Genomic DNA, 13,815 nt, shown 5'->3' with positions numbered 1-13,815 from the left:
CACAACTATGACAATATTTCCAGTGCTGTGTAAAAATAAAGACAGTTTTTTTCCCCCATGAATATAAATGTATATATTCAAACCAGAGTGATGTCTAAATAGTATCATTCTTTATACAATTGATACAGCAATGTTCAAGAACTGTTCAGTTATTTTGATCATACTAGACCATATTGCAAACTTTAAAGAGCTTTTACATCAGCTATAAAGCGTAAAAAATGTCAAATATCTGTTTACTTTGTAATCATGACAGATTGATCACGATTTCAAACATAACAAAACATCACTAAATAAATTTTATGTATTTGATCTCCAAATTTGTAATGTAATGCCTGTCATTAAACACATTACAGAATGGCTGAGTTATGTTAAAATATACAAAACCGAGTTTTCAGTCAATAAATACAGTATATTTTAGGTTATGCAATTGTTTTTTAACAGATTAAAACAGCACACAAATACGGTCAACACAGGACAAGAGTTTAAGACAGTGCTTTTGCAAACAAAATACATATACACTTACAGTATAGTTGTGCGTAGATATGAGAATGATACAAAGAGTAATTTTATATTTTTGAGTGTCTGTTCTTTAGGGATGAGATCCAAACAGTTTCCATTAACATAAGAAAAAGCCACGGCATCATTCCATGTCCTGCACTCTTCTGCAGATATCAGCTGTGAACTCGGAGCACTTTGAGTTTCCACCAAGGTCTTTGGTCAAAACCTGGAATATAGGAATATATACAAGACAGTTTTTAGATCCAATTTAAACCATGTGTATGCAAAAATCAATAAAAAACAATACACACACACACACACACACACACACACACACACACACACACACACACACACACACACACACACACACACACACACACACACACACACACACACCTGCCTAATATTGTGTAGGTCCCCCTCCAAGGAGATCCCAGGATATAAGCGGTTACAGAAATACTCAATCATACCACGGTCCAAATCACAGAGATCCCATTTTTTACCCCATTCTGATGGTTGATGTAAACATTAACTGAAGATCCTGACCCGTATCTGCATGATTTTATGCACTGCAACCACACAATTAACTGATTAGATAATCACATTGCCGATTGTTGGTGCCAGATGGGCTGGTTTGAGTATTTCTGTAACTTCCGATCTCCTGGGATTTTCACACACAACAGTCTCTAGAATTTACTCCGAATGGTGCCAAAAACACAAAACATCCAGTGAGAAGCAGTTCTGCGGATGGAAATGTCTTGTTGATGAGAGAGGTTAGAGAATGGCCAGACTGGTTCAAACTGACAAAGTCTACGATAACTCAGATAACCACTCTGTACAATTGTAGTGAGAAGAATATAATATCAGAATGTTATTCTGAGATGCGGGTTGGCACTGTTTTGGCAGCACGAGGGGGACCTACACAATATTAAGCAGGTGGTTTTAATGTTGTGGCTGATCGGTAATATATATATATATATATATATATAATTTGTGAATGAGGCCTTTTATTTTGACACCGAAAGCCAATTTCATACTTCTCCCTAAATTCCTGTCCAAACATCCCTAGTGATTTTTGCACATCTTACCTTCTTTTCCCGTATAGTGTCAAAGCAGGCAGTCTCAATCTTTTTAGCATAACCGTGGAGTCCCATGTGGCGCAGCATCATGACGGCACTTAGCAAAAGAGCCGTGGGGTTTGCCATGTCTTTGCCTGCAATATCAGGGGCAGTTCCATGTACCTTACACAAGAAGGGGCAAGATCATTCAAATGCCTTACATAAACCATGTGTAACATAAAAAACTGGAATTGTGCTATATGGAAATTCCAGAGAATGAGGCCATTTGATCTCTCCATTGTAAATAAGACTCAGAGGCTTTAAAGTAACAGGGTCCAACACACACCGATTCAAATATGGCAACACCATTGGCTCCGATGTTACCACTGGGAGTGACTCCAAGACCACCAATCAATCCTGCACATAAATCACTGAAACACAAACATCCCGGTTCGAATCAAAGCGTGGTGAGAGTTGGACCTTTAAGATAACCAAATCACATATAAATGAGCTCAAACACCATTGCATGATGCTTTATAGACCGATGATAAACTAACCTTAAGATGTCACCGTAAAGGTTTGGCATTACAAGGACATCAAATTGAGAGGGATCTTGCACCATCTAGTGGATAAATTGCAACACAATATAAGGACAAAAAGGAAAAGGTATTCCTATAATAAGCAAATTAATCCTCTCTGCAACAAAAATGGCCAGGCATTGCACATTTAATATACGAGATAAACCTTTATACTGGGCATTATCAGTAAATGGAATTGTTTCGTTATGAGATCCTGGTTTAGATACATGTAGCTTTATCATGTGACATGGCTTGAACAGAAATAAACAGTGGTAATTGAATGAAAATGGATACATACATTGAGACAAACTGTATCTAGGTACATCTCTGTGAATTTCACATCTTTGAAATTCTCTGCAACCTCTCTGCACTTCCGCAGGAAGAGACCATCAGACATGCGCCTATGTGACAGGTAATCAATGAGTTTAGCATTGTGCTCTTAAAACAAACATGAACATGATTCTATATTAGAACCAACAATACATTTTTTACCAGAGCAACTCCTGTTTTAACCTCAAGGGACCATGCAAAGTCATAGGTTCTACATTTTAAGTTTTCCACATCATTCTAACATTATTTGGAAACATATGACAAAAGTCTATTATTGTATTATATGGAAAAAAAGTGTCATATGTAAATGTTTTGGTTCTTTAACATGTACTTTGTTACACTGACATCGAAAAAGATGCTAATAGCCTACATTTGTTTATATATTGTATTTTTGTGGGATGTTAATTTACAATAATTTATTTTAAAATCAAATATATTTAACTGATTTTTTAGATAAAGGACAAAAAGTCAGGGCATTAATTACTTTTTTTTTTTTTTTTAATAATTTTTGTAAATATACATTTTTAAATAGATTTTTTTTTTTAAATCTATTCTTGGAAGCACATGTTAACTTCACCGGTCCTCAGCGTCACACTGTTAAAATGCCAGACAAAATGTTTAAAAATGCAACAAATTCATAAATATAAATATTAAATAAAAGGTAGCGATCTGTAAGATATCAAACAATAAATAAAGTTTAAATAATATTTTCCATAACAAACTATCAAAGATGTGTCAAAACTTTGCATCAACTCTGTCAGATTGTTTGATTGTAATCAGGTCATGGTCAGCTATGACTCGGAGTACCTCTTTCCCACTTCCTGCTCATGGTGGATGCAACAGTAGGACACGTGGTCTGGTATATTTGATATTTTTTTATATTTTAAACATCAGTGTTAAGTCTGTGCGGTCATGACATCATGTGAACTCCGTCATTCCCATTATGATAATTTCTGTTAGAATTGTGGGATACATTTTGGCATTTTAGTTTAGGTGTTAGAGGCAGCTTTAACTGAGGGAAAAACCTAAATGTCTCCAGAGTACAACACATGGATAAGATGGAAAAATATTCAATTTTGTAAACGCTGTCAGAATAGTGTGAAAACAGAAATTACATTTATATAATGAAATTACACTCTTCTTGGATAGATCAAATTAAAATAGCATGCTTTTTAGTGTATCTGATGGAACTGACACTAGTTACAGTAAGATGTTATGAAGTGAATAAATAAAATAAAAACCGGTTCCCTTACTTGGTTCGTTATCTCAGACATTTGTCTATAAATATATCAATTTCAAATTAATTTAGCATTAAAAAATAAAAACTCAAGAATCAGTGAATTACAAAATAATATATCTCTTTTTAATCTTTTCATAATTTTCTTAATTTTTCTTTTTGTATTAAACCAAGGAGAGAAAGCTGTCTTGGCCAAACCTCCGCATTTTTGGCATTCCTAAAAAAGCACAGGATTTCCATTTTAAAGGAATATTCTGGGCCAATACAAGTAACTCCCTGTCTACACCGGATGCGAGTGATTTCACGTCGCAGCGGCTTGAGGCTCTCCACACTGCACACATCGGAATGAAAGTTACAGTGAGGCACTTTCAATGGAAGTGAATGGGGCCAATTTTGTGGGGTTTTAAAGGCAGAAATGTGAATCTTATTATTTTATAAAAGCACTTACATAAATGCTTCAGTTAAAACGCTTTATTTGAGCTGTAATATTTATATAGTCATTTTTAGTCATTTTAGAGTATTAGGGTTTAATGCGTTATGTCGTCATGGCAACTAAGTTGTAAAATTAGATATAACTTTACACAGAAATGAATGATTTCATCACACTAAAATGATGTTAACATGCATATTGTTTACATCTTGCAGCTATACTTTTGAAACAGCGTGTATATTAACTTTTACGGATTGGCCCCATTCACTCCCGTTGTGCCCAAAATTTTGCTTTTATTAAAGACAAGGAGCAACGAGTCAAAATCAAATTGTGGCAATCAACATTATGCCGCAAATGCTGTCGATTAAGCATAACTTGTATTGAACACAGAATGTTCCTTTAAGAGCACTCCCAAAAAAAAAAAAAAAAATGAATTGGTCAGTCCCAGGAGGACATTCAATGTCAATTATCAGCAGTTACAAAGAATTTGGTTTGTGAAATCTTTTACACCAGAACACACTACATTTCCAGAAGAAACTCACATGATGTTGGCTTTGTGGACTGCCGTGACACCGTGTCTTTGGTTATTCCTGGCATACTCGAATGCGTACTCAGCGATGCGTCTGCTGGCATCCTCTGTGATCAGTTTAATGCTTTGCACCACTCCATCCACGATCTGATATAAAGCAACAGAGAAAACACTATTAAGACAATACAGCATACAGACAAAAAACAACCATAAACATTTACTGTCAGCTACATTATATTTGAACAGGATCATGTGTAGGCTACAGCAAATAGGAAAGGGTTAGTTCACACATAGGGGAAAAATATGACAATTTCTACAGACCCCGATTTTGCAGAGCAGGTTTCATGTTGTAGACTTTATCTATATTCATAAGGCAGCCCACGACTGTACGTACATGTTCATACTTATAGTACCATGAACAGACAAAGGGAAGATTGTATGAATGGAATGTGATGACCCGGAGGCTATTCCACATTTGACAAACTATGGAGTGGGAACAGAGGCAACTGATTTACGGCAGCAGAGTGGCACCTACCTACAGAATAAACAGCACTGAAATATGAGCTGTGTGCCCACTGAATTCCCGCAAGCACTGTGTGAGAAACTGATCAAGACAGCATTAGACAGCACAGATGCTGATGGCAATAGAACAACTTTTGACATTTGTGCAGTCACCCAATCAGCTGCAGAGAGAGGGCCACCACCACCCAGCAGCTAAAGGGCTTACTGCCTAAAGGTCAAAGGTCATCCTATTGACCTTAAGAGCAAGGGGTCAGGGTTTGGCTGGTTAGCATGGTCTAGTTAGCCCCTGCTGGTAGATGCTGTCACTACAACATTCTGGGGGCAAAAAGCACATTACTTCATCGGCAATTCAAAGTGGTCATCTATTCTGACAAAAAAGTATACAAATAGCAAATATTTCATAACATCGATTAAAATATTGATGGAAGAATATCGATATTTCAATTGTCAATCGATTAAAGGTTTTACATGATATGCCGATTAATTAATAGAATTAATCATAATTACTCACGAAAATTAATCGGCATAACTTGTACTTAATTTAATATAAATAAGTATTTGCTAAGAAAGGCCCTAACACAAATGTATAATAGGTAGGCGTGAACGCATATGGGACACTGATAATTCACCACCATTGGACAGAAAACTGACATGATATAGTAGTCATTTTTATAAATATGGCACTCAATTTTCTATTGTAATAAAGCAATAGATATGCTGTGATAGCAAACTTAAAAAGATATAATCATAAAAATTGGATTTATATATTGCGACACTATAAAATATCTCGGGGTCAATAAAGACCCTATACACTTTTGGTAATTAAACAATTTAAAAAATATAATTTGGCAATTTCACTTTTTTTTTTTTTTTTTTTTTTACTGTTAGACAATTCAGAGAAAAGTTGAAGAATACTAAAGTTGGGGCATAACTCCAAAAAACGTATGAGGTAAAGGAGGTTGAATGAGGTCCCGGGTCAATAAAGACCTTAGGACTGCATTTAAGGGTTAATCGCATACATTTTTTCAAGGCACTATTTTTTGTAGAAATCGCACTGAATTAACACGTAAAATTGACAGCCCTAATACTTTTCCATTGACCCTTTTTTTTTTTTTTAAGTGTGAAATGGACTAATATACTACGAGTTGAATGGGAATGCTAACAGAAACCTTTTCTCCAGGTATTATAGACCTACTTGTTTTGGTCAAAAACATCTACAGCTGTAAAGTAGAAGTCTGAATCAGAATGACTAAACCTGGTTTGACAGGTTGGATAAGTGTTACTGGTTAAATTGTTTAAAATATAGATGGCTACGAATACATACCAAATGTTCAATGCCACTGTATTCTCCTTCTGTGTTTTCTCGGATAGTGACTAGGTCCACATCAGTGTACGGTGTCTTATAGCCCTCGATGGACACGCAAGGACGTACATTAGCATAAAGGTCAAAGGTCTTCCTTAATAGCAGGTTCATGGACGGGTGGCCAGCAGCAATTGGTGTTTTCAGAGGTCCTGGAAAATAACAGTCAAATTTGATTGTTGGAAACACTGTATGTCTTAGCTATATTGATGCAAGATAAAGTCATCAGGTTTACCTTTTAATCCAATTTTGTTTTTGTCCATTGACTCTTTTGCCTCGGAAGGAATCATCCACTTGCCTCCAGGCCCTTTGATGGCAGTGACATTTCTCTCTTCCCACTGAATTGGGGCCTGGGTATGAGAAAAAATTGTTACTGTAGCTTTAAATACATCTGCATTACTTACATTTCGGGAAAATATTAACCAAATTTACTACCAAGGCTGCAAGCAGCTAATAGAAGGGTAAAGAAACAATGAAAGCTTCATTTTAACATTGATGCATGTGCTTTCCGAAAACCTGCATAAAGCACTTGTTGAAACTTGCAGCCTAAGGAGTTTAATATAGATACTTGCCTTAGCTGCTTCAAATATCTTCATTACTGCAGAGGAGATCTCTGGGCCGATTCCATCTCCAGGGATTAACGTTACTGTTTGAATCTGTGATAATAAAAACACAAAACACAAGTTGAGGTTCATTCAAGTTTACTGGCTGCAATAAATAATGTCACCAGAATGGCAAAGAGAAACATTGCATTGCACTGAAAACAAAGGCATCCAGCTTGAGTTCTTGCAGTGCATGTTGTGAATAGGACTGACTCATTCTCACTGATGCCTAAAGACCAACGCCTTCAAGCAACCTCGGAGCAACCTCGGAGCCAATTATGCCTCAAACTCAAACAACTACAGTGTTTCTGCAGGTTGCAACAGTGTTTGAGACAGCTACAAAATATGCAATTTGGTCTCAAAATGTAAAATATTCAGAGAAATATTTTTTTGGCTGCATATTGATCCACTTAGGGCTGCAACTAACGATTACGTTGATAATCGATTAATCGGATAAATAAAACATAAGTGAAGTGATAAACAGCGTAAGGATTTGGTTTGATTTACAGTACTGAATTCACAATTCTTTACTCACAAAATTTTGAACAAAGCCTGAATTTATCATTATTACTTTTTGTACATACACAATATGTTAAACAGTTCATTTCCTTTACTTGTAAATCTTAAAGCACTGTTCATTATAGAGTACAATGATCCATCGGGATGGAGTGAGACAAAAATCAGCCCAGCAGAGGACAATGGTGACACCAGAATAGAAATATGAATAATTATGCCCAGCAGAAAAATACATATTTATGCTAGAATAATATGCTTGTACGCGGTCACTGATAACATACATTAAGTATTTCAAATTAATATTGTACGTTTTCTACGTTTGTAAACTATTATTTTCAAAAATATATTTTTAATGGTAGCGTATTCTTATGCAGTAAAATAATATTTGCCATAGTATAAATGTATTGGTGCTATGCTATCAGACATTATATATGGAATTATCATTCTTTATTTTCAGCACCATATACAGTTTAATATAGTACAATTATCTGTAAATGCATTGCAGATTCACTCTTGAGCCGAAACGTTGCATCATTGCTCATTGTATAACATGCGCTTACATGATTAGGGAAAACCATCGAAAACACTTTAAAAAACGACACACTTTGACCTCTGAGACATAAGTGTGACATCCATTAAAGCTGCACAATTGATTACATTGAAACTGAAATTGAGGTATGGTGTAGCACGATTAACCGCAAAGCAGTTTAATTAAAACAATGTCAGCTCTTTTCTCTGTCATAACCAGTTTGATTGAAGTAGATGCGCACACAATCTTTTAATGTAGACTTGCTTGTGGTAAAGACAAACAGTTTTGTGAAATGGAAATCTATGCCTGATTTTGAATTTTATAACATGGGTTACACCTATGCATTACAAAACATCGAAAATAGCAGTAAAATATAAGTTATGCAATGGAGAGAAACAACTCTTAAGTGCACAATCAAGTGACCCACCAACTGGTCCACTAGAAACTGTATGCTTATGATCTTCTTTGAAGCGTTAATAAAGTGCTCCCGTGCACAGAAAAACATATAATGCAACACATTTTTCAATATGATGTAAAGTTAAATGACTGACTTGCCACATATATAACTAATCGATAATAAAATTAATTGTCCATTATTTTGATTCTTATTTTTTTGTTCCAAGTCCTCATGATGGCATAGTGACTCATCTCAATCCCGGTGGTGGAGGACGAATCTTAGCTGCCTCCACGTCTGAGACCGTCAACACGTGCATCTTATCACGTGGCTTGCGGAGCGTGTTAACGCAGAGATAGAGTGATGATATCAGATGGTAATTTTAATGTATACCATGGTACTGAATGACTATACCATATTCATGTACCAATGGATTTGTTTTATTTAAACATTTACCGTGTATTAGTCTAAGGTACTTCAGACAAAACTGTGGTGCGCAACTGTGCCCACCCCCTTCTTCAGCCTTCTTGATTTGAATGAATCAAACCAACCAGCTATGAGGTGAATCACAACATTACAAACAATTTTTAAAGCCAAAAAAGTTTTTAAAATCTGAAAAAAGACAAAGGCACAAGACGGCAAAAGTCTTTCATGAATGAATGAACTACAATCCCATGAAGCATTGCGAATTATGTAATCAAATTAAAAACAACAAAAGAATATAAAACTACTAATTTAAAATTTCTCATTATTATACAATCAATCTATTTAAATGTGTTGCAAAAATATGAATACACAAATAAGTAGTTTGAGTGTGTAGAGAGAGCTGCATAACTCTTTTGACACAATTTGTTTGCTGCAATTCTCTGATTGGTGGATCTCTCTTCGGGATCATGGTTACTGTAGTTCTTTCCCAGAAATTAAAATCCCAGTTATTAAACACCATTTTCAAAATTTAAGTTGAAATAATGTGGACTGATGGTTTCGACGGAAGCATGTTCCATCAATTAACAACATTGGCGCTGATGGAAGGTCCATCTTTAAAGCATTAGAAGTAACCGAGATTTTTACTTCCGGAACCCTACTGTTGCTCTCTATTATCATGGTACATATCCAAAAACATCCCTGGTTCTTACAAAGCAAAATGTCCAAAAAACTGTGGACATTTTGGTGGTAATACCATGGTACTTTATTTCTTAGTGTTGCCCATAAGTTTAGCTAGCTGAGTCACCAACTTTGGTGCAGCAGTGAGTCTCTTGGCATTTCAACTCACCCCTCTGGAGAAGGTTATCGGCTGTGGCGTCTGAGTCTTTATGGCTCCTATTACACGGGACACCTGCAAAAACATTTTCAAAAGGACAAACAGATCAATAACGCTGGAAGATACATCAAGCTGAGACGGTCTGATATGCAACATGGAGCCAAAAAATTTGAAGCATTTCATGCACTTGCCACTATGGCTGATCTTACAACTATATTTACAGTAGCTAAAGCAGTTAATTAGAATGAGCCAGACTTGAGCGACTGAGTCAGATCCTATTAACTCTGCATGCAAACTGAGCTCTGGAAGTGCTTTGTACAAGTACTGTACAATCCAGCAGGCACAAAAACACACCTATTTAAGGCAACAAGCATGTGTAAGATGAATTACACAGGAACCAGTCTGTATAATTATATATATATATATATACATACATACATACATACAGTGGGTACGGAAAGTATTCAGACCCCCTTAAATTTTTCACTCTTTGTTATATTGCAGCCATTTGCTAAAATCATTTAAGTTCATTTTTTTTCCTCATTATTGTACACACAGCACCCCATATTGACAGAAAAACACAGAATTGTAATAACAAAGAGTGAAAAATTTAAGGGGGTCTGAATACTTTCCGTACCCACTGTGTGTGTATATATATATATATATATTTTTTTTAAACAAGTTATATACCAGTATTTAAAAGGGAAGGACTAATCCATGGTGTTATTTGAGGGGATTGTTTCACAAATTTCAGAAAAAAATGATCAATGCTTTAGTCTAAGAACATTCAACTTCTATTATCAGTCTAGAATTGTAAAGCTAAAGCTCACCGATGACACAAATGATCAAACACAATTACAAGAAATTGTGAACAAACCCCTACAAGCAGACAGCAGATCTGATGGGGACATTATATTTGATTTGAAGAGAATTAAATGTGCATGGTCAGAAAGATGTGCCATAGAACTGTTAGACTAAATCATTAGCTGCAAACTAAGATAAGAGTGTCCCCATACTTAAGCCACACTTCAATGTATGAATTTAACAAAAACCTCTCAAAAAGATATTAATTAGGATTAAAATGACACAAATGGAAATATTGAAGTTGGTATTGAGAAAAGGTCTAGCATCTTTTGTTTGCACATGTGTAATATAGTGTATAGTAATATAGACAATTCTGACCTCAACCCCAAATAAAACCCCAATGAAAATTCTAATAAAAACAAAAAGGAGTGATTTTTTATTTTTATATTGAAATAAAAAAAAAAACGTTCTATATTGAAAGCCCTTCATCAACACATTATTTTATGTTTTACCTTTTGATTTTAATGTTTTTTTTTTTTTAAATACACATTTCAAATCAGAAAGTTGATATATTTGAGTGTTTACCACTGTGTAACATAACTATATCTTCTAATAACACTTAAGTATTTGGGCACTGAAGACACAAGTTTGTTACGTTTAGAAAGTGGAATTTTCCCCCATTCATCCATTATGTAGGTCTTTAGCTGCACAATTGTATGGGGTCTTCATTGCCGTATGGTGTTCTTCATAATGCGCCACACATTCTCAATAGGAGATGGTCAGGAATGCAGGCAGCCGATTGAGCACCAGCAGTCTCTGCTTACACAGCCATGCACTTGTAATCCGGGCAGCATGTGGTTTGCCGTTGTCATGCTGCGAAAACCACTTCCCTCGTTCAGCCATGCCCCTCCACACCGTCATTTGACTGTAAATGGATATCACAACGTGGGCTCAGGAATACTTTAGTAAACCTTTGTCACTCAACACCATTCGCCGCTGCATCCACAGATGGAAGTTAAGACTTTTCTATGCAAAGCAGAAGCCATACATCAACACTGTCCAGAAGCGCCACCAACTTCTCTATGTTCAGTCTCATCTGAGATGGAAAGATGAACAGTGGAATCGTGTTTTGTGGTCCAACAAGTCAACATTTCAAATAGTTTTTTGGACAAAAAATGGCATCGTGTTATTGTATCTTTGAAGGCATCATTAGTCCAGAAAGATATGTACAAATTTCAGAGCAACATATGCTGCCATCCAGACACCATATCCTTGCATTTTGTCAACCCCAAACCACACAAAGCCCAGATTACAAGTGAATGGCTGCGTAAACAGTGGTCCTGACCTGTGATCAATTGAGAACCTGCGGCACATTTTGAAGCGCACAATTCGACAACGAAGGCCCCGAACAATTGTGCAGCTGACGACCCGCATAATAGATGAATGGGGGAAAATTCAGCTTGCTAAACTTAACGAACTTGTGTCTTTAGTTCCCAAGTGCTTAAGTGTTATTATCTGAAATGGTGATGTTTCACAGTGGTAAACACATAACTGTCCCAACAATTTTGGAGCGTGTTGCAATCATCTGATTTTAAATTAGTTGCAAAAAACAATTGAATTCACAAGGTAAAACGTCAAATAACGTGTTGTCGAAGTGTTATTAATATAGCACAGGGGGAAAAGAATTTCCAAATCACTTGTTTTTATTAAGATTCTCCATAATGTCCCAAATTATTCTAAATTGGGTTGTAATACATTTAGATTTTGCATGGCTTACTTTTAAAACTGTGTCTAGTGCAAAAAAACTATTTTGGGGCACCAAGGCAGAAGGGTACCATTTTTGCTGTGTTTATCAATTCTATCCCCTCAGACAAATACATACATGTATGTATGTGCTGGAAGAGTTGCCAACATCCTGCCTACAAACCAAAGGTCAAAACTGCCAACATGCCGAAGAGGTGACCTTCATCCCGGGAAGTATAGTTATTTGGTTAGTTGGTGTTAAATGTTCTCCTAGCACATCTAAATCACAGTTTTACAGCCGTATCACGAAATTAATTATTTCAAACGTATCGCACACCGACTTAATCTTAATGTCCACGTCAGATTTGCTATGTTTTGGCACTATCGGACCGCACTGATGGGCATCTTACTTCCTGAGGTTTGCTCGCCTCACTTATCCGCACACCGCATCTCTCGAGAAGTTTTACGATCTGAAAAAGGCAAACATGACGTTTTTAAAAGGCACAGCCTAACTTTACAGTCCTCAGAGTTGAGATAAATGACTTCAGTTTTTTTTTTTTTTTAGCACACTGTATGTGTGGATGAGGGTGACTACAGTGGTTTTGAACATCTGCGTGACTCACTTATTAATGATAAGCCGGCATCAGTGCGCCTTTTCATGTCATTCTTACACCTTTCATTCATTTTTGTTAATATACTAGAATATGAGTTCATTCAGGTCTGCTGAAGTCATGATGCATGTGTTAACAGTGTAAGTGTTGGTGTTGAAGGGCATGCATTACAGGGCCGCTGCCGCATCTCTGTCGCAGGCAGCGCAACCTTTCCAGCGCCAGTCTCTTATATAGATATATTCATACTGGAAACTCATATAAGGCGTGATAATGCATGGACTGGTGTGATATTAATGAGTGTCATATAAAATAGCCCTTACCGTTGACCTCCACGCGTTTCCAGCCATCCTGTGCTACAGTAATCGTGTTCCGGTAACTAGCTATCCGGTGTGTCTCATCCTCCTCCACGAGCATCTGGGGTTGCCAGATATTACTGAAGACGGGTGACGAAACAACGCGTTACCTGTGACTTTGTGACTGTTACTTTTAATTTTGTATCTCTTTCATTGAATCGTTAAACGTAAATTCATCCGAGTAGTTAATGTACAGTTGGTAATCTTATGAGCAATTTATTTAATGTATATTCAATAATGTTTTACAATTATAAAATAAATTGCATTACAATGTCTGACAAGTTATGCTTTTCCCAGTTTTGAAGATGTAAATAATCCTTTATGAATTTGGATATTAGTTTGCAATAGTTCCAGCAAATAATTTCTTGCTGAGGCTATTTTCATCGCTAACGTTTTATGTAGCATATCCTAAATACACACAATTAAAGGGATAGTTCACCCAAAAATGAAAATGCTC

General features: G+C 36.2%; 1 protein-coding gene across 2 annotated transcripts; it reads right to left on the bottom strand.

Moving 5' to 3' along the window:
* Positions 1–123: 123 nt before the first annotated feature.
* Positions 124–13,422, bottom strand: LOC127640639 (isocitrate dehydrogenase [NAD] subunit alpha, mitochondrial). 2 transcript variants are annotated; one of them, XM_052123320.1, is made up of 12 exons: positions 13,326–13,405; positions 12,805–12,864; positions 9,860–9,922; positions 7,118–7,201; positions 6,781–6,895; positions 6,510–6,697; positions 4,677–4,810; positions 2,436–2,538; positions 2,117–2,181; positions 1,906–1,990; positions 1,590–1,742; positions 124–724 (listed from the first exon to the last, which is right to left on the bottom strand). In XM_052123320.1, the coding sequence occupies exons 1-12, from the start codon at positions 13,350–13,352 to the stop codon at positions 641–643; spliced, it is 1,161 nt and encodes a 386-aa protein (XP_051979280.1). In that variant the 5' UTR covers positions 13,353–13,405; the 3' UTR covers positions 124–640. The 2 variants fall into 2 exon arrangements, with proteins under 2 accessions (XP_051979280.1, XP_051979281.1); XM_052123321.1 differs by lacking the exon at positions 12,805–12,864 and having other exon boundaries at positions 136–724; positions 13,326–13,422.
* Between the last annotated feature and the right edge of the window lie 393 nt (positions 13,423–13,815).

Source organism: Xyrauchen texanus, chromosome 49, assembly GCF_025860055.1.
Source record: "Xyrauchen texanus isolate HMW12.3.18 chromosome 49, RBS_HiC_50CHRs, whole genome shotgun sequence".
Taxonomy (NCBI): Eukaryota; Metazoa; Chordata; class Actinopteri; order Cypriniformes; family Catostomidae; genus Xyrauchen; species Xyrauchen texanus.
The sequence above is the reverse complement of the archived record's forward strand: the minus strand, read 5'-3'. Positions and strand labels throughout refer to the sequence as shown.

Coding starts and splice junctions, on each gene's coding strand:
- LOC127640639 (XM_052123320.1), bottom strand. CDS start 13,352: ATGGCTGGAAACGCGTGGAGGTCAACG. Junction 12,865..13,325: donor GAAACGCGTGGAGGTCAACG/GTAAGGGCTATT, acceptor TGCCTTTTTCAG/ATCGTAAAACTTCTCGAGAG. Junction 1,743..1,905: donor GTGTTGCCATATTTGAATCG/GTGTGTGTTGGA, acceptor TTCTTGTGTAAG/GTACATGGAACTGCCCCTGA.